Below are 21,948 nucleotides of genomic sequence, written 5' to 3' on the forward strand. Positions count from 1 at the left end.
CTGATCGTCTAACTCAGTACTCTGTTCCCGCTTTTTCTCCATATCCCTTGATCCCTTTAGCATCACATTCCCTCTTGATAGAGAGAAGCAGAATGAGCAAGCACAAGGGTTTGCTCGCATTGCAGGCTTCCCCATGGTGCAGGGTGCCATTGACTACACACATATAGCCACGCATGCTCTACATCTCAACTCAGCCATCTTTATGAACAGAATGTTGTTCCACTTCCTCAATGTGCAGCTCAATGTACATACATCATATCATGGAGATCGATGCCCGCTACCCTGGCAGCAGTCACAACGCCTTCATAATGCAGCAGTCCAATGTCCCAACTACCTTTCCACCGGCTCGGCAAGTCACAGGCTGGCTACTGGGTGACAAGGGCCATCCCCTCGTGAGGTGGCTTATGACTCCAGTCAGGTACACACACACACACACACACACACACATGTGCAGAGCAGGCATACAACGAGAGCCTTGCAGCCACACAGGACGTTATCTAGCACACCATAGGCCTCCTAAAGCAATGCTTCCGCTGCCTGGACCGTTCTGGTGGAGCCCTGCAGTACTCAGCTGAGCAGGTGTCAAGATTCGTCGTGGTGTCCTGAATACTGCACAACCTCGTCCTGAAGAGGGAACAGCCCCTGCCACCGCTTATCCAGCAAGACCCTGAGCCAGAAGCAGGGGAAGAGGAGGAAGAGGCTGAGGAGGAGGAAGAGGCTAAGGAAGAGGGAGAAGAGATGGAGGAGGAAGTGGAGGAAGACGCAAGGAGGCAACAAGGTGCACAGGCCCTGTCTGCCAGGGCTCTATGTACTCACCTTATTCATGAGCTGTATCGCTAATCTCAACAATACCTCCCAAGTCACCAACAGTCCTCCACTCCCCACTGGTCCTCTCCCACATGGCCATCATATCACCCTCCATATGATTACACATTGCTTCCTCCCGCAGCACATCGCATAAATAAAAGCCACCACCAACTGCAACTTCAAATCCAAATTTATAACGCAACACATTAACTGACGTATCAAACATTGCACTATTCACCCTTGTGCATTCACTTAGTGCCTGTCGTTGGTGTGCCTTTACCTATCCTAGTGCTCCTATGAAGTGCATCCTCAGTGGCTGGAGCATGGGTGGTGGAAGGCTGCTGGCCTTCAATTGAGCAGAGTGCAGATGGCTTTGGAGGACAACGTCGAGCAGCTCTGGGCAGGGAGGGCCCAGCTTCAGACTGCAGCAGTCTGGCCCGGCTGGCTGACAAGCAACGGCAAAGGCAGTGGTGGAGTAGCAGGGGTGGGAGCAGGAATACTGTCATCCTGAGAGAGGACAGCAGGTTCAACTTCCATGGCGTCACTGCCACTCGCACAGGGTGGTGCCTCAGCCATCCTAGTGATCTGCTGGAGAACAGATTGCTGGACTGCTGTGACACCCTGGAAGCCCCGTTCCACAGTGGTACCCAGAGCCACGATAGCGGCAGTCTGCACTCCCAAAGCAGCAGTCTGAGCAGACCTAAGCATGCAGACCTTTGATGACATCGGTTTGTGCTGCAATGGAAGCCGCAACATCGGTCATCAGACACTGCATCATGGTGGGTTCCACAAGTGTGTTGATGGAAGTGACCACCCATTCCATGTGGGTAAGGATGGGCTCCAAGCTCTGCACAAAGCCCTGTGCCAAGTTGGAGGTGGACTCCTCCATGCCCTTTGAAATTGTGCACAGGCTTTCTGGTAGGCTTTCCAGTGCCCCAAGCATTTGTTGGTGTACGTCCATCAGCCGCCCTCTGTAGCCTGGCCCATTGAAGTCATCATCTGACTCCTAGGCAGCAGAACCATTGTGCGACCTTGCCCCCCGGAGGGGGAATGGATACCTGCAGTATCCGTTCCCCCCACCCCGGCCCCTGTGCACTTACCTGGTGTCTCACCATGTGCAGATCCCTCCTCTAACCTAGCCTCTAAAGGATGCGCAGTGTCTGTCTCTGAGCTGGTGGATGTGAGTATTAGATCGAGTGACGGTGTGGCTTCAGTGTCAGTGACCTCCTCCTCCTCGTCCTCCTCCTCGTCCTCCTCCTCCGCCTCCTCCTCCTCGGACAGTGCCGGCTCCAGTTCTTGGGTATCTACAATGACAAAGGGAAACAGGTTGAGTTGTGGAGCAGGGAGAGGAGCAAGTAAGACGAGCATGCTGATACCGTCGGCAGCACGTGAGTCATAAAAGATTGTGAGATGAGGGAGAGGTGGGAAGCGAGAAGGAGGATTCGGTATGCAGAGACCCCCTTTGTCGGGACCTCCAGCACCGCCAGTGGCCACGGCCGCAGCAACGGCCCGCCCAATGGTGCGCAGCACGGTCTCCTCCAGGGGTGTGAGGACGTGTAGGTGTGCCTGTCCTCCCTCAGGTCTTTCGGTCTGCCGGCTGTTATAAGAACATAAAAAATAGGGCCACCTTCTCCTGCAAAACAGAGGGAAATGTGTCAGTGAGTGTCCTGCAATGTGTTTGGGTGATGTGTCTGTCATGGTCGAATAGCATCCAGTGTGTGTGACCTGCGAGTAGTTGGTGTATGGATTGCAAGTGTGCTACTATGTGAGGGTGAGATGCAGCATCCGACGTGCAGCTTTGCATACGGATGGGCAGCGTTTGTTGGTGGGTGGGTGAGGGGGAGTGTCGTGCGTGGAGCAGTGCTGTGGTCGGTAGGATGTGCCACTTGACACTTGCATTCACTCTCCTCGATCACTCGTGCCAAATCATTGAACTTTTTCCGGCACTGTATCCATATGCGTGGTGCTATACTCCTGCCATTCACCTCCATGGCCAATTCCTCCCACTGCCTCCGCAGCTGGTGCCTGGAGGGTCTCCTGTCACCCTACGGGTACAGGATGGCTCTCTGTCCCTGCACTCCCTCCACTAAGGCCTCCAGCATGCTGTCATAGAACCTCGGGGCACGCTCTCTTGCTGCTCCAGCCATTCTGCCTGTCATCCTGCACTGCTTCCATTGACAGTGCACCTCCCCTTTAAGAGTGCAGGCTGCCTTTACCTAGTGCTGGCCACGCCCCATATTAGGACTCCCGTTAGTGCGTTCAGCCACTCAACAGCGCGGGTAGCGCTGGCTGCACATGGGAATTGTGTTAATGAGGATGCAGCACGAATCTCACGTGCCGTCTGCATCAGTAACACCGGGCGGGGGTTAATCGAGCACCACGACCCCCGCGCCTGGTATCGGGCCTTATCGAATTTAACCCCTTATCTGTTGAAGTATCCTAATGGTTACAGAGCAGATGCTGAAGTTTAAAGCTGCAGCTCACTCACACTGTAAATGTTATATAAGCAGAACCGCATGTAAAACATTTCATTTCCATTTATCAAGCAAATAGAAAGGACCTGTATCTGGAACACTCAGTCTGACCTGAGTTATCATGCCATTTATACTTGTTATAAGTGGAACCTCACTGGCTGAGTAACAGTGGAAAAAAATTGCCCATGCGGAAAGTCTGAAACAAAACAGAAAATGCTGAAAACACAGCAGGTACTTCAACATCTGAAAAGAGAACAGACGGGTTAATGTTTTGGGTAGAGACCATTTTCAGAATTGGAAAAAGAAATCAAATGAATCCTTTTTTAAAGGACTGAATCCTTTTTTAAAGGATTGACCAAAACTAAGTAAAATTGAAGTCAATCGGAATCGGGGGAAAACTCTCCAGTGGCTGGAGTCATACCTAGCACAAAGGAAGATGGTAGTGGTTATTGGAGGCCAATCATCTCAGCCCCAGGTCATTGCTGCAGGAGTTCCTCAGGGCAGTGTCCTAGGCCCAACCATCTTCAGCTGCTTCATCAATGACCTTCCCTCCATCATAAGGTCAGAAATGGGGATGTTCGCTGATGATTACACAGTGTTCAGTTCCATTCGCAACCCCTCAGCTAATAAAGTAGTCTGTGCCCGCATGCAGCAAGACCTGGACAACATCCAGGCTTGGGTGATAAGTGGCAAGTAACATTCGTGCCAGACAAGTGCCAGGCAATGACCATCTCCAACAAGGGAGAGTCTAACCATCTCCCCTTGACATTCAACGGCATTGCCATCACCGATTACCCCACCATCAACATCCTGGGGGTCACCATTGACCAGAAACTTAACTGGACCAGCCACATAAATACTGTGGCTATAAGAGGAGGATCAGAGGCTGGGTATTCTGCAGCGAGTGACTCACCTCCCGACTCCCCAAAGCCTTTCCACCATCTACAAGGCACAAGTCAGGACTGTGATGGATGCCTTGCCTGGATGAGCGCAGCTCCAACAACACTCAAGAAGCTCAATGCCATCCAGGACAAAACAGCCCGCTTGATTGGTACCCCATCCACCCACCCTAAATATTCACTCCCTTCACCACCGGCGCACAGTGGCTGCAATGTGTACCATCCACAGGATGCACTGCAGCAACTTGCCAAGGCTTCTTCGACAGCTCCTCCCAAACCCACGACCTCTACCACCTAGAAGGACAAGGGCAGCAGGCACATGGGAACAACACCACCTGCACGTTCCCCTCCAAGTCACACATGGAGAACCTTGTTCACTCCGACTTGGAAATATATCGCCGTTCCTTCATCGGCACTGGGTCAAAATCCTGGAATTCCCTTCCTAACAGCACTGTGGAAGAACCTTCACCACATGGACTGCAGCGGTTCAAGAAGGCGGTTCACCACCACCTTCTCAAGGGCAATTAGGGATGGGCAATAAATGCTGGCCTTGCCAGCAACGCCTACATCCCATGAACGAATAAAAAAGAGAGAAGGAGTGAACACTATGTACAGATTCTCCATGGTCTCAGTCACAAGTGTTCTTTTCCTCATTATATATTCCAGGGGTGAAATTGAACTTTGGCGGGGATGCAAAACAGGTGGTAACATATCGGCCGCCTGTTACACACCCCGCCCGATTTTCCTTTCCGATTAAGTTACTTTCTTAAATCTGCGGTTATATGTGCTAATATCTGATTTTTTGACATTACTAGATGTGTCGTCAGCATTCCACTTAAGCTAAAGTGGTGTGGTTAATTAAAGCCCTATTTTTCTATTATATCTGTGTTGTCAGACAGTGTTGACTTCTATTCATTTAGATCAGTAGTTTCTCCTCAAAATGTCTATGGTTTATATTTGGGAAAAAGGATCATTGAACACTTGGAAAAACTGAAAGGATTCTTTCTTATGTTACCAGGGACACCACTATAATAAATCACTCTCCAAATAGCAGTTACAATGACAGTTCACTGGCAGCACGAAACTGGAAGGAGGAAGAGGAGAAAATGCAGTCAAATCAGAGATACCAGGATACAGAGCACAGGTACATCTCACCCTCACTAATGAATGACAAACTGCATCTTTTGGCACTTCATATACAGGATTATCTTTAGAAAGTTTTTTTTTGGATGATGGGACTGATTGACATTAGTGCTATGTGTCAGTTGTTATGAGTCAGTGGCAGCTGGTGATCTCTTTGGCAGGTGAGCCACATACATGCCTAACCAAGCCAGCTTGTCAGCATGGCAACGGGCCCTTCGTGGATGTGTATGTACTAGCTAATCACAATTGTAAAGGAAAATGTTATGATCCCAACAACTTCTGTTAATTCACAGAACACTCCAACACTGATAAATTACTGTGGAACAATTTTGACAGTAACGTAATAAAGATATCTAAGATAGTAAACAGGTATAGAAAGGACAGATATTGAGCATGAAAGTAAAAGAAGGGGGCACAGGTTCAAATTAGTAAAACCCAAATTTAAGATGGAGTCTGGAAGTAGTGATCAGTAAAATGAACTTTCAGGTAGGGTAGTGGAAGCAAAAACACAGGAGCTATTTAAGAGAAAATTGTCTGCTGTGACGGAGGAACTGTACTGTTTTCTGGATGGATGAGATAAGATTGGTGGAGTGGCCTTCTTCCTCATTTATTTGATCAATAAAACGTGGGATGTAGTTGAATAAATTCTAAACGACCAATTCACTGTCATTGTTTTGTTACAGTCAGTGGCGGCTGGTGATCTCTTTGGCAGGTGAGGCACATATATGCCTAACCAAGCCACCTTGTCCACATGGCTACAGGCCCTTTGTGGACGTGCAATGTCTTTGACCGCATGCATTACAAAGCAGGAACGGAGCTCCAGTCACTCCGAGGAGTAGTTTAAAAGGGAAAAAAAACAAAAAGAATGCAGTTTTGCAAATGTTCATTCAGTTGCAGTGCCTCACTTGCCTCACCTGATGAGCAACCTCTGCTATGAGTGTTCAGGTTAACTGGATTGTTGGAGGATTGGACTGCAGGGTGTTTGTAAAGCCCACATTTTTTAGCTTGGATTTCTCAGAGCTAGAGACTGATCAATTCAGATATTAATTCAGCACTATATAAAATCAAAAGGAAAAACTGTAAATGCTGGAAATCTGAAATAAAAATTAAAAATGCTGGAAATAAACAGTAGGTCAGTCAGCATCTGTGAAGAGAAAAAATGGGTTATGATATTTTGTGTGCCCTTCACCAGAACTGAAGACTGAAAGACAGTTTAGGAAGGTTGGAAAAAATGGAGTAAGAGAGGGGAGAGAACTAACGGCTACACCAAACACAGAGGGAGTGAGTAAATGACCTGCGAACTGCTTAGTAGGTATCAGGTGATATAAAAGATAATCAGCGAGAAGATGCAGTGATGTATAAAGGACAAAAGAGTGTGCAAAATAGTAGTGCGAGGGGCGTGTGGAGGAGGTATTTTTGATCCTGAGGGGTTTTTCATTAAAAGTTGTGATGCACCCTATGGTTGAATAGCCTGCTGACACGCACTGTCTAGGCTCAGATGTGAAGAATGGTGAGTTTCTAGTGTACCTCAGTGCAAGTCAGCAGTTTCAGGAGAGGAAGGGGAAAGAAACAGTTTCATACTCTTAAAATGGAAATTAGTGAGCAGGAACTGGAATATTTTTCAAAAAGTTTGCAGGAACTGAGCGTTCTTATAATCGATGTTCGGTTCAGCAGAATTCCCTTTATTTGAATCAGTGCAGCTGATCTTTGCTTAATGATGAATATTTAATGAACAAAATTATTTTATTTCCAACAGGGTAGCAGAAGCAACAGGCTTAAACTGCATCTCTAACAGAATAAAAAACCTTCATGCTCAGCTTATAGAGAAAGACGCCATGATTAAAGTACTCCAACAGTGTTCTCGAAAGGAGCCAGGAAAAACTGAGCCAGGCTCTCTGAGGCTAGCCAGGTCGATCTCCTCTATGTCTGGAAGCACTGGGCTGCATTCTCGCCAGGCATCCCTGAGCAGTTCTCAGATAGCAGAAGAAAAAAAGGAGGAAAAGGGCGGGAAGGGAAGTGTGGGTAAGCATCATACTAATAATTATATACTACACTCATTGTGACTGAGAAAGGAAAATACTGGTACAAAATCAACAGTGTCACTATTCTTATTTAGTTATTCTAACAATATGCTGCAGGAAAATAATGCTTTACTGTTGTGCCACTATGCTTCTTGTGTGATATTCTTAACTCGGCACCTCATGTTTCTCCTACCACCAGTGATAGGCCTGTAAGTACCTGTGTTGCACCCTGCTGTTACATAGTTCAATATGATCTTTCCAAATATTACCCAAATTTGGAAGGACAAAAGGGGGGATTTTAACTTACGGGTGATTGGCACTGACCTGCAGCGGGAGGCCCGGTCCATTTTGAGGGACAGGTCTCATTAATATGCATCCGACGAGCTGCAAGCCCTGAATGGGAGTCCAGCTGTAGCTTGCTGGCTGCAAACAACTGCAATATTGGGCCGCCCGGAGGCCAACTCAGCCTGCCTAAAGGTAGGCTTGTGGGGGGGTGCGGGGAGATGGTGGCAGTGGCCCACATTATTCTTGTGGAGCCTACAGGAGCACTCCAACTGCTCCTGACCCCACAAAAATAATTTTACCACTTACCTTTTCAGGCCTCTTCCACTTGCCTGCCAGCTTTTACTGAGCAGAACGTCCATGGTGAATGCTCCGCCCAGTGGGCTGTTAAAATTGCATCGGGTCCTACGTACATTCATCGGGCGAAGGGAATTTAAATTGTTCCTAAAGTCTATAATTGTACTGCTGAGAGTTTTTCACAGTTTGAGTGAATGTTGCATGAAATTTTCACACACCCACTAATTAAATCCCAGCGACAACATTGGACTATTATGTCCCAGCTAGACTTCTTAAAATGACACAGCTACAGTAGCAGGTTAAAGTTGGAGGAACAGCCTGTTGAAATTTACATACTTATTTTTATTTTACTTTCCTATATTTCTCTGGTGCTGCCTCTCCCACTACTGTCACCGTCATAGAGGCGATTGGCTGGAGGCGGATAGCAGAAGCAGTTGGAGGTGCTACATTGTCCTCGATGTCACCACATAACTATTGTGTCTTTTGTTGGTGCATTTCTGTAACCTGTTGACTGGAGGCATCTTTACTGTACCTTGAGCTGACTGTACCAGTCCTTCAAAGTCTTCTTGGTAACAGACCTAAATAAATAATCCATTTGGAAGTTAATGTAGGCATCCCTAAGAAATGAGATAATTCGATGTATTCATTGTTAAATATTTTTGAAATTTTATTTTGTACATCTGTTTATATGCTTTATTCGAGTATTTGTTTAATTTCCTGCTCATCTGTCCTGAAGCTGGTGAATCACTGTTCTCTGATGCTAGACACCCAACACCTCTTCACCTAAATGGCAGTTCCAAATCTGGGAGCTGAGACAGTGAGTGCTGACAGCCTATTTGGCCAGTAGGTCATCAGTCCTGTCCCCAGTGGACAATTCGGCCCACACATTCTACACATCTGGAAAGGGTCATCGGATCACTAGTCAGGAATCACTAGTAGAATCAGCACTGCTTCCCCAGCTGTGATCAGCTAACTCAGAACAGACCAGGGATTGAACCGAGGTACTTCCTGGTCTCGATTGCTTTGTACCACACAAAGCGGTGTATTTACTAACTCAGCCATCTTTTACCAGCTACTATAAAAGTAAATTCTGACATTCAGTGAAACGTAGTGGCAGCCAGCCCAGTAACACAAATTCAGTACCCCTAAAATACCAAGGAGGAATTTTGCTCTGTTCGCTATTTGTAATTAAATTGTAAAAGTGTTCTTTACCAATGCATTTACAATTTTGCTACAAATAATGCAGAGGAAATCTCCCGCCCCAAGTTTTACAATATTATATCCTATTTTGAAATCTTGCATATTTATTACTGTTTTCTTATGACTTTCTGTTTGTGTGTGATACACAATTCTCTGTAAATACATAAAGGTCTGTTCATTGATGCTGTCTACTATGTGGTCACATTTCCAAGAGCACGATCAAAACTATAAAGGGAGGCATTACTCACTAGTGTGCCATGCATAAAAAGAATTGCACTTACTAAAAATGTATTCAGAACCTGTTTGATGTTATAGTATTGGCCACCATTTATTGAGAGTAGCAGCACAAAAGCAGTTTTAATCAGGTTAGCAGCTGCATAAAAGTAGTGTACACTGTAATGTAGTACAAATGCGTTAAGTGTTCATATGTGAACTTCCCGATTGGAAATTCTACCCTATGGTGTGTTTCCGTTGAGATTTTAGTCTGACGTGAATCTGTTACACAGCCAAATTTGCTGTATTTACATAGGACCAGATTAAAATGTGCTTACAAATAACAGAGTGTCTATCGACACCACTGTGGCAGCCAGTGAGTTGGAGGCAGGGCGGGACTTATGACAACTCACATCTACAGTCTATTTTCAGCAAACAAAGTCTATTTACTCAGCAAACAGAGTCTATTTAAACAGCGCACTACAGTAGTCTACAGAGTCTATTTAAAAAGAGTATCAACTAGAGGAAACAGAACTCATGACCGATAGAAGCAGGCTGATTTCGCCATCAAAATGCAGCAAGTGGAGGATAGTTACATAATACAACTTGATTATTTCTCCAGCAAATTGCAGTGAATGGAGGATAGTTGCATACAAATTATATGCGTGAATTCAATCCCAGTCACTTACAGCAGTGCGATCTCCAGGCGTGATTGACGGGGGAATTACCCAATCATCTTCTTTCTGGCCAGAAATAGTGGTGACACTATATGCAGCCAATAAATAAAGCTTTCAAACACTCAACTCCTAATCTGGTTGCATTTCACAGGATTGCTTCAAGTTAAAGACAATCAACAAAACTCTTTGCGTTCCTCACTTCAAATGACTGCATCTTCAATCCCAGTGATTTCCACTCATATTAAAACTGGCAGTAAAGACAACAGTACTCAGACAGATAAAAGTCCTGAGCTGGTCCGTCCAAGCAGTGCCCCAATCCATGGAAGGAGAAGGCTCAGTACCACCCCCATTGGCAGCCCCGTCGTGAGACCTAAATCAGCACGAGGCAGTGCAGAAAAAATAGGTAAGTTGTACTGCACATTGTAAAGTTGGTTATTAATTAAGTTGATTTGAGACTCCCTCCCTGAGATGTACAAAGCAAAGTGTCCTGATATTTAAACTTCTTAAAGAGTAATATCACTCAAGGATGGGATCGGATGTGATGAGCGACCTTTTTCAGTGTGATCAACTGGATTTAAACAGCATAAACTTAAACTTCATAATTGTGCTTTTGCTGTGTGATTGGCACCCAGAACCGTGGAGTACTTCACCATTCAAATGAGTTCCTCCCCCTCCCCCCAGCACTGATTAACATTCCCCTTTAAGGGTGGATAGTAATCATGAGCTAACTCCAGGGACTCAGAAGTTAAATGCAACCTGAGCATTACAGACCAGAGAGATCTCAGATTTGGTTCATGCACTGTGCTGAATTAGTTGATCTTAGATAGTGGTTGGGGCATTATAATTAGTTTCCTGGACTAGGAAAGAGAAAAAAAAATCCACCATGGTTACTTATTCCTGCTTTTGTTCAGTGAAACGTGCTGAAAAGTAGATATATCTCTACCATCTTTTTTCCAGTCCAAATGTGGATGTGGAGGAGTAGCAATTTTAAAGAAGACTTTGTGCATGTGTTAAATAGCAGCATTTGCATGTGTGAGCAAGGAATGGGTCCAATTGCACATGTGTGCAACTGTTTAAATGCAGCAGTCAAAAATAAAGCAGCTGGGTCGATAGTGACATCCCTCACAAACTCCCTCATGTTGACTGAGGTGGCTGATCACAGCTGGAGCAGTGATCAGGGTGTTACAACTAGACATAGACATAGGGTTGGGGACGAGACAATTAGCCCGGGCTCCCATTCCTCATTGGTATTCAGCAAGCCCCACTGGAATATTAGATGAAGACAGCATTCAGCTCAGAAATCATGTTCTCCACAATTGAATAACCCATTGACACCCATCATTAACACTCTCACATGAATAATAGCCATGTGAGTGAGGCTCTACGACAAGTGACACCTGTGGAGTTAGACCCCAGATTGGGATTTTAAGGAGAGGATGAAGGGGCAGAAAATTAAAACAAAAAATGAAAGTGTTAAATAGTAACATTTTTAACAGCAATTATTTGTCATTAATTACATTATCCTGGAAGTCATACCTTAATAGATTAATTTGCAGGATATAGTTTAACGAAAAAGTATTTGGGGAAACCTTTTTTTGGGGTGGGAGAAGAGTTATGCAAAATTTTCGTCACAACAGTGTCATATACAACTGAAAACTGTAAACAATTTTACAACACCAAGTTATAGTCCAGCAATTTTATTTTAAATTCACAAGCTTTCGGAGACTTCCTCCTTCCTCAGGTAAATGTTCAGGAGCTTCTTGAAGCCTACGCATTTATACATATAGAACAATACATGGTGTTTACAGAATGCCCCTGCAACTGCCCGTTGCCAAGGCAATCACCGTGTTCAGACAGAGAGGTGTCACCTGCAGAACCCCCGAATACACATTCAACAAAAAAACAAACAGGGAAAAAAAACAGGGAAAAAAAACAGAGAAAAAAAAAACAGAGAGAGGCAGAAACATCCGGAAGGCAGAGAGAGCCAGCAAATGACCCATTATATTAAAAACAGATAACATTTGTTCGCTGGTGGGGTAACGTGTAGCGTGACATGAACCCAAGATCCCGGTTGAGGCCGTCCTCATGGGTGCGGAACTTGGCTATCAATTTCTGCTCGACGATTTTGCGTTGTCGTGTGTCTCGAAGGCCGCCTTGGAGTACGCTTACCCGAAGGTCGGTGGATGAATGTCCATGACTGCTGAAGTGTTCCCCGACTGGGAGGGAACCCTCCTGTTTGGCGATTGTTGCGCGGTGTCCGTTCATCCGTTGTCGCAGCGTCTGCATGGTCTCGCCAATGTACCATGCTCTGGGGCATCCTTTCCTGCAACGTATGAGGTAGACAACGTTGGCCGAGTCACAGGAGTATGAACCATGCACCTGGTGGGTGGTGTCCTCTCGTGTGATGGTGGTATCTGTGTCGATGATCTGGCATGTCTTGCAGAGGTTACCGTGGCAGGGTTGTGTGGCGTCGTGGACGCTGTTCTCTTGAAAGCTAGGTAATTTGCTGCGAACGATGGTCTGTTTGAGGTTGGGTGGCTGTTTAAAGGCGAGTAGTGGAGGTGTGGGGATGGCCATAGCGAGGTGTTTGTCCTCATTGATGACATGTTGAAGGCTGCGGAGAACATGGCGTAGTTTCTCCGCTCCGGGGAAGTACTGGACGACAAAGGGTACTCTGTTGGTTGCGTCCCGTGTTAGTCTCCTGAGGAGGTCTATGCGATTTTTTGCTGTGGCCCGTCGGAACTGTCGATCGATGAGTCGAGCGTCATATCCCGTTCTTACTAGGGCGTCTTTCAGCGTCTGTAGGTGTCCATCGCGTTCCTCCTCGTCTGAGCAGACCCTGTGTATTCGCAGGGCCTGTCCATAGGGGATGGCCTCTTTGACGTGGTTAGGGTGGAAGCTGGAAAAGTGGAGCATCGTGAGGTTGTCCGTGGGCTTGCGGTAGAGTGAGGTGCTGAGGTGCCCGTCTTTGATGGAGATTCGTGTGTCCAAGAAAGAAACTGATTCTGAGGAGTAGTCCATGGTGAGCTTGATGGTGGGATGGAACTTGTTGATGTTATCGTGTAGTCTCTTTAGTGATTCCTTGCCGTGGGTCCATAGAAAGAAAATGTCGTCGATGTATCTGGTGTATAGTGTTGGTTGGAGGTCTTGTGCAGTGAAGAAGTCCTGCTCGAACTTGTGCATGAAAATGTTGGCGTATTGGGGTGCGAATTTGGTCCCCATGGCTGTTCCGTGTGTTTGGGTAAAGAACTGGTTATCGAAGGTGAAGACATTGTGATCCAGGATGAAGCGGATGAGTTGTAGGATGGCTTCCGGAGATTGGCTGTTGTTGGTGTTGAGTATTGATGCTGTCGCAGCGATGCCGTCATCGTGGGGGATACTGGTGTATAGTGCCGAGACGTCCATCGTGGTGAGAAGTGTTCCTGGTTCAACTGGTCCGTGGGTACTGAGTTTTTGTAGGAAGTCTGTAGTGTTGCGACAGAAGCTGGGGGTTCCCTGTACGATGGGTTTCAGGATGCCCTCGATGTATCCAGAGAGGTTCTCACACAGGGTTCCGTTGCCTGATACGATGGGACGTCCGGGTGTGTTGGCTTTGTGTATCTTTGGGAGGCAGTAGAAGTCTCCCACGCGGGGATTACGTGGGATGAGAGTGCGTAGGATGCTTTGAAGGTCTGGATCGAAGGTCTTGATCAGTTTGTTGAGCTGGTGGGTGTGTTCTTTGGTCGGATCTGCGGGTAACCGTCTGTAGTGTTCCTGGTTGTCCAGTTGTCGGTATGCTTCTTTGCAATAGTCTGTTCTGTTCTGTATGACTATGGCTCCTCCTTTGTCCGCTGGTTTGATGACGATGTTGCGGTTGGTCTTGAGAGCGTTGATGGCGTTGCGTTGTGCTCGGGTGACATTCTGGACTGTCTTCTGAGTGCGGCTGATGAATCTGGCATTGACGCATTTCCTGACAGCTTGAGCATACATGTCCAGCTGAGGGCAGCGACCCTCCGGAGGAGTCCAGTTTGACTCTTTCCTCTTCGGTTGCTGTACCGCGGATCCCTCTGTCTGCTGTTCCGGATCGTCGATTGTCTCATTGGGTTCGCTGCTGAAATCTTGGGGTTTGTGGTAGAATTCCCGGAGCCTCATTCTCCTGATGAATTCCTCTGTGTCCGCCGCGAGACTAGTGGGGTCCATTTTGGTAGTGGGGCAGAAATTGAGCCCTCGGCTGAGAACTTCGATTTCGTCTGGTTGAAGGGTGTGGTCGGATAAATTGACAATAGACTTCCCTGTGGTTGCAACCGTGGTACCAGGGGAAGCTTGGTCGTTGCTGGTGGTGATGCCGAGTTTCTCAAGCTTCCTGCTCTTGGTTTTCATGTAGGCAGCGTAGTTCCGTTGCCTCGTCTGTTTGGCGGTATAACGTAGCTGGTCTGCTGTGTCCTGAGTACAGGTTGAGAGTATGGACTCTATCTTGGTTTCGAGGTTGTGGCGTCTGCTGTAGAGTTGGTGTATGAGATGGTTGCGGAGTGTGCGAGAGGTACGGCGGCAGAGTCTCCACATCATATACAACTGATGCAATGATGCATTTTGATGCAATTACATAATATGTGTTCAAAACAAAGAATAATAAAGGTTTTCAAAACACTTTTTCATGAAGGCAGTGCCTCTTTAAACTTAGGAACCTCCAAAAAGAAGTTACAGTCCCAAAGGACTAATTCATCCTAATGATGTTTCCTTCTCTCTAGCAGATGCTTCCATCTTTCATATCAAGTCACATGACAGCAAAGGAAGAAGCAGCTATTTCTTTCACAAACCTGACTTTGACGGCGATGTGGTAGAAATCCTCATTTAAAAACAGGATGTTGCTGCTGCTCAGTCCATAGATGAACGAAGCTTGCACTAAAGACCGGAGAATCACAAGGGTGTGGATTTTCAGAAGTTGTGAAGAATTGTTTTAAAAGAAGACGACAGAAGATGTTTGGAAGTAGATTTATTTGTCTCTGAGAAATTGTGTGAAGGATTTTGTATCTGGATATATGACGAGTGGAACATGATGTAAGTAAGTTGGGAATGTAAAGATCAAAGAGGAGGACAAGCAGATGAGATGGAAAGGCTCTGGTGAAAGGTCATCGACCTGAAACATTAACTCTGTTTCTTTCCTCGCAGATGCTGCCTGACTTGCTGAGTATTTCCAGCATTTTCTGTTTTTATTTGAGATGGAAAGGATAGGGTGGTGGTTTTCTGGAATGTATTTGATGGACCTGTAATCTCAAAGATATGAGCTAGGAGCACAATATTCTGAGCACCCTGTATTTGAAATAAGTCTCATTACGTATATCTATGCACTTATCTTCCATTCATATAGCAGTGTATCAGTGTTCTGTGGCTCTTTTGCACTTCTGCTGAAAACAATGACCATGTGTACACAGTACACAGTATAAAGTAGCACCTTTATTGCTTTTCAATAGACTATCCAATAGTGTAAATATTGGGATATAAAAAGGCAGATGAAGAAGCATCATTCTGTCACTATTGCATGGTGTAAATCTGCTCTTTGTCTACTTTAGAATTTTACTGGTGTATTTTTTAAAATTTAGGAGTATGCTCTGTAAAGTTCAGTCCTGCTTTCTGTGAATTCTAAGCTCAGCAAATCATACACTAATAAATACCAATGAGAGGAAAGGTCACTACTGAAGTAATAGATAATGTGGCATTTTAAAAGCAGGCTTTCTGGTGTATACTATAATAATCTAATAGAAATATCTGCAGTCTATTTGTGTTACATGTAATACAATCGAAGGCAATTAAGTCATAGGCAGAAAAAAACAAAAATACAGGGTACCAGAAACATAAAGCCAGGCCACACCTTACTCATAAATAACTGAGTCATTTCTAGTGTTGCCCATCACTATATAACTGACAACCACTAACGGTGTATGGATTACAACAGAATTTACTCTGTGGCATAATGATTGGTCAATCACACTAATTCTGATTGAGTAAAATATTATCAAAAGAGGTGAAAGAACTATTTTATGTACAAACACTGGATTGCTTTAGGCATTATATAGTAGTGATTGTCATGGTGAATCTAAATATTATTGACAAACAATACAAGTCAGGATTATATTTTCTATACATACCGTAAAGCAGATTAAGTGACTAATATTGTCAGGTACATTTTCCCAGGGTCCAGTTAGTCTTTGCTAGTGTGAAAATGGATGATCACATTTTCAGTAGACTTAGCCACAGGTAGGACAAGTGGACACATTGTTCTGCAAATATATTGATAAGATTGCACCATATTTAAGAGGCAGGAGTTTCTGTTATAACTCAAAGCCAAGGTACGTAGCAGACCTTATGGTGATTTACAAAGCGAGAGCAGATGTTCTCTGGATCAGACTACATCAGGTTGCAGTTTGTTATTCTCTGGACCGGTGCAGGATTTTAAAGTGCACACCCCAGATCCATGCTTGTATTGTGCATGCTAACTAAACGTCTGGTGAAAATCTGCCTGCTTTGTAACCCCAATTGCTGCTATTCCCAGATCCAGCTGAGATTTTATTGCAGAAAGTTGGCTGAACACATGTTCCCTGGCCTGATCCAGCTGCTCATTTAAATAGTAGTAGAATCTCAAAAAATAGGTCCACAAATATCCAACACTTCATGGGTAGAAACAGCATTAATTGCAGAACTAATGTCTCATTAGTTTATATGTCTAAAGCCATTATTTCATTAAAAGTATGACAATTATATTTTAGTCCAAAGATAAAGATCTTGCCAGATTAGGAAATACAAAAGCCCTCTATTAACTAAAACAGATTTTTAGTAGATTAAAGTACGTAAGTAGAATTTCCCCGGGGGTTCCCCCAATCTCTGGCCATACCTTGGGCAAAAAATTGGCAGAAAACTCGGAGAAACGGCCTCAACAGCCGTTGATGCTGTTTCTCCAGGATTTCCATTGATCTTCTGCCGAAGTAACAGTGGGAGATTGGAAGAACTCCTGCGAAAATTCCAGAGGATGGTTAACGGCCTGTAGAAACATTTACTAGAAAACAAATTGCATAGGCCATTTAGCAAAAAAACTTTAAAATGGAGTTGAATAGTTATAATAGACTTGCAGTATTGCTGAATAGAATAAAGCAAATTGACTGGAGGACCTTCTATTCTTAATGCAGTGAGCCAGTGGGAAGCCATTATTACTTGAAATAATGGTTAAACATTGTGTTAGACTTAAATGATTATAAGTGTTGCTGGACGATTGTGTCAGTTAATGATATCTGTAAGTGAGTAAATATCAAGAACTTCTCTATATTTGCAGCTATCATTGGAAAGAACAATTACACTATTATCTCTATCACTTTATATTCAATTCATATTCAGGTAAAACCAGGGTATCACACAGTCCCTTCCTCTTTGTCTTTCAATCCAACCCAAATTAGCCCAGATGTGCTGGCTGTGATTTTCCTATATCAATTGCATTTGGAGCAGACTCAATTTAGTTCCGCTTGAGTGTGGGCCTATAGCACAAAATTACCCTTATTTTAGCACTAAATTAGCAATCTCATTCGGAAAACTACAGGGATCGCTGGATATGGGACATACTGGTCCAGTACAGGTGCTTTCTGGGGTTAGTTCTAAGGTGCATTGTTAGGAGAGAGTAGAGGGAACTTTACATGTGATCGTGCTATACATGATGGTGGCAGGAAGGGCAGCCTGAAACTGAAATAGAAAATTCCCCAATGTTAACATGCCTTGATGAGCCCAAAAAAGAACCACTTCTTTTTAAAACTACATTGTGAACTAAAACAAGGAAGTCATGATGAAGCTTTATAAAACACTGGTTCAGCCACAACTGGAGTATTGTGTCCAATTCTGGGCACTGCACTTTAGGAAAGATATGAAGGCCTTGGAGAGGGTGCAGAAAAGATTTACTAGAATGGTTCCAGGGATGAAGGACTTCAGTTACATGGATAAACTGGAGAAGCTGGGGTTGTTCTCCTTAGAGCAGAGAAGGTTGAGAGGAGATTTGATAGAGGTGTTCAAAATCATGAGAGGTCTAGACAGAGTAGATAGAGAGAAACTGTTCCCATTGGCGGAAGGGTCGAGAACCAGAGGACATAGATTTAAGGTGACTGGCAAAAGAACCAAAGGCGACATGAGGAAAAGCTTTTTTACGCAGCGAGTGGTTATGATCTGGAATGCACTGCCCGAGGGAATGGTGGCGGTGGATTCAATCATAGCTTTTAAAAGGGTATTGGATAAGTACTTGAAAGAAAAATATTTGCAGGGCTACAGGGAAAGGGCTGGGGAGTGGGACTAGCTAGATTGCTCTTGCAGAGAGCCGGCATGGACTCGACGTGCCAAATGGCCACCTTCTGTGTGGTAACCATTCTGTGATTCTATGATACCAGTACATACAGGTTAAAGTATTTTTAGAGATCAAGAAAGGTACCCATTTTCAATGAGTGAACACCAATATACAGGTATCTCTTATTGAGCTGGATCCAATTTCAATGGTAAGTTCATGGTTGCCCAGCATCTTTACATTAATTTGATTGGCTTATAGTTTCAGGGCTATACGGTGATTTTTATTTTATTATTTAAAGCTAAGTTATTTTGTGGTTCCTTCAGACTCTATCAAAGTGGCATGCTCTTGTGATTGTGGTTGGTATGTGTGGTCAGTGTGTGAAGAGTCTTAAACCTAACTTTTCCGAAACCAGTGCAGCTTAGACCCTTTTGGTTAGAAACAGGTTTTGGACTGCCATGAATGGAAGTATACCTTTTGCACCCAATTTTCCATGGTAAGCTCATCATAATTATTCAGTTCTAGGTACAAATTTGAATGTGTGTTGGGAGCATACTAGTGGTGGGAATGGAAAATTGTGTGTAAATAAAATTTACACAGGTAATGACAATAAAAAGGGATCATCACAGTAGGATGACAAGAGTTGTGAAAGTCTTTGGGAAGACTTAAAAGGCATTTCAACCCATCAGCAGCCTTTTCCAAGACTACAAAGTGACAGACAAAAAAATGAAGGGAAATCTAAGGAACAAGCATGGATCTGTAGGCAAGAGACAGAGCAACGCAGCACCCCATTGCTTGCTGATGTGAAAATGATGCTGAATAAAGTGGTTGTGAGGAGGGTGACCCTCTGCACCATTCCATGGTACCATCTTCATAGGTCAGCATGCTTGCAAGGGGGTGGAGCCAAGTTTCAGGCCCCCACTGACCGTTACTGTCCCTGGATGTGGCACCCTTATGCTGCATGGTACTTGCAGGTGTCTTTGCAGCAGACGACAGAGCTTCGCATGGTAGTCTGATAACCTGAACCCTGTGATGAGATTTCCTCGTGGTTGTTGCCAGATAGGTATTTCAGGGCCTGCAGATATGGTTGGTGGCATCTGAGTGGGTGCAGCCAGGCAGGCATGTCCTCTTTCATGCATTGCCACTGAAAGCCTGACATTGTTTGACTGGGCTGCTTCCAGAGAAGTACTCAACATTACAGGTAGTCAGCCACTCACATATCTTAGTGGTGCCACTGGGTCTGCTATCCCATCTTCCTTTGGACATGCACTACCTTCCTCTGCATGCAGTAATTATGTGCCACAGCAAAGTATGTTCATCTTTGTCTGCAGATGTTGGGGTGGGATACCAATGAATGGGCAGGGGGCACCTTGTGCAGCCTGACTTGCCTGGCATCCCTCCATGATTCCTCCTCCTCTTCCAAATACTTCAGAGGGATTCCAATTGGTACCAGAGCTAGGGGAGAAACAAAATTAAAATAATCAGCACAATCCTCTCAGCAAAATGGGTGGAGATTTGGCAAAATGGATCTCTGTCCTGATCAGGTCCACCCAATCTATATTTGTAAATTGGGTGCATACGATCAGGAAATCCAGGCTACATGGTTCTTAAAATGGTTGATGTAAAGAAAAGTTTCCTTTTAAATAAGTCAGCAGGTGTGACTTGTTAAAAAATAGTGTGCAAAATTCAGCTTAGATAACTGGGTGAACCCTACTGACCAAATAAAATTTTGGCATGCAAGTCTCAACAGCTCTCATACCTTTTCACTAATACATAGTATCTGTTTTAAAAGGCAGTTTTATTTTTAAGTACTTGGTAACCTTTCTATTGAGGAAAAGTGCAAAATTTTCCAGAAACCTTATTGTGGCCATTACATTATACACTTGGTGATGTTTACTTTCTAATTCTTTGCTGAGTTCATTCCAGACAGCACTTTGTTTTTTTTTGGCTGACTTGTGTAAAAATGTTTGTACTAATTGGTACAGTTGTGAACAAAACTATTGTCACAGAGGAGAAGGCAATGGCTGGCCAGTGCTGTACAGGTGACTGATTATATCAAGGGTATGTTTTTGTACAGTCGTCAGTGGGGGAGAAAGGACTTGATGTCACAAAACTATGTTTGTCAACCAAAGAGGATTTTTTTGTCTTTCTTCTTGCTTCATTTTTGAACATTTTGCTTATTGTACATAATAAAAACATAATATACAATACATTGTATTATTTCTTAAAGACAATTTCATGGTGGAAAGATTACAATCGCCAATACTAGTATGTTAATTATTATTTCGTTCACTAAGAAATTTGTTGGTGGACTCTCAACTTTTTCTTCCAAAATAACTACATTTTTTCACAGCTCATTTAAAAGGATTACTTTCCAAATGAAATTATTGCTTGCAGTTGATTCCTGAACATCAATTGCTCAAACTGTAATTTATCCCAACAATTTAATATCCTTTCATTTCCAGGTACACAGTTAATGGAGATAGAAAGGGCCTTCTCTGTGTGTTTGCTCAGTTGGTCTTTAAGTATCTCAGTGAATCCATTATCTAAAGCCACTCTCTCCCCCAAACTGGTCTATAATTAATTGCGACAGTAGGTTACATACTTTGCTAAATACATTGGTAAAGTGGATTAAAAAGGGGTTTAACAGTAATGACTGATAATGTTCAAAGGTGATTTAATGAGTGACCCAACTAACAAACGATAATGGCTCAAAACTGTATAATTCACATTTCATGACCATGCATCATAAGAAATAATATACAGTACCATGAAAGTCCTACTGAATATTCATAGTTTCATGCATATTTTTTCTAAGATAATTTTTCTATTGTTATTTACTCTGTGGAAAGAGAAACACAGGGTTAACATTTCAGGTCTTTGACCTTTCGTCAGACCTCCAGAGACTGTTTTGGGGATCTTCGCTACAGATAGGAACTACCACATGCTCCAGGGTAAACAAAAGTACTGAACTCACATTTATCGTGGTGCAGCAGATACAGGTTGCAGACTCTTATCAGTGCATTACCACCTCACACACATTCTTGGAGACTTCCCTTAATTCTTCCACGTATGCTCTATGCTCTGATAACATCTTTGGTTGAAAAGCTGAGATCTGGGTACTGAGGATCCTCAGTTAGAGAAAAAGGTCTCATGACTCTAAAGTCACTAATATCTGCCTCCTCATGTTCAACCCCCAGCTCCTCCTGCTTACTCATGCTCTGTGTATCACTCTTGCACACACCCCTGGCTCACGGGAGGGAGAAGGGGATCGACTCTATGGGGGTGATTTTAAACCCCAAGAATGGGTGGGAGTTGAAAATAGTTGTTTTTTTGGGTCGCAATTGCAAAATTTTTGGACTTTGCATTCCCAGTAGGAAGCCTGTACTTTTACGTGTCGACGTTAAACCCGGAAATAAAGCCGGGTTGCGGTCGCGATCCAAAAAACTATTTTCAACTCCCACCCGCCCCCCGACCCACCCATTCTTGGGGTTTAAAATCACCCCCTATATGTGAAGAAGAGCTGGCAGCATATGAAGAGGGTCCAGCCTCCTCTTCCTGCACGTCTTCTGCTTTTTGCAGCAAAACATTTAAGAGAGGGCAAGAAGAATAGAGGCTAACATGAGTTGATGAGCTGTACAATTC

General features: G+C 44.3%; 1 protein-coding gene across 3 annotated transcripts in view; it reads left to right on the forward strand.

The window, feature by feature from the left end:
- Positions 1-20,513, forward strand: part of amotl1 (angiomotin like 1) — a 131,465-nt gene extending 110,952 nt beyond the window's left edge. For 2 of the 3 annotated variants that reach the window (XM_067986361.1, XM_067986364.1), the window contains exons 10-13: positions 5,199-5,324; positions 7,080-7,345; positions 10,165-10,416; positions 14,741-20,513. In XM_067986361.1, coding sequence (XP_067842462.1) covers positions 5,199-5,324; positions 7,080-7,345; positions 10,165-10,416; positions 14,741-14,847 — 751 coding nt within the window. In that variant the 3' untranslated portion in view covers positions 14,848-20,513. The remainder of the gene's footprint in view (positions 1-5,198; positions 5,325-7,079; positions 7,346-10,164; positions 10,417-14,740) is intronic. The other variant, XM_067986362.1, reaches the window with a different exon arrangement.
- The last annotated feature ends 1,435 nt before the right edge of the window (positions 20,514-21,948 follow it).

Source organism: Heptranchias perlo, chromosome 6 (genome assembly GCF_035084215.1).
Source record: "Heptranchias perlo isolate sHepPer1 chromosome 6, sHepPer1.hap1, whole genome shotgun sequence".
NCBI classification, from domain to species: Eukaryota; Metazoa; Chordata; class Chondrichthyes; order Hexanchiformes; family Hexanchidae; genus Heptranchias; species Heptranchias perlo.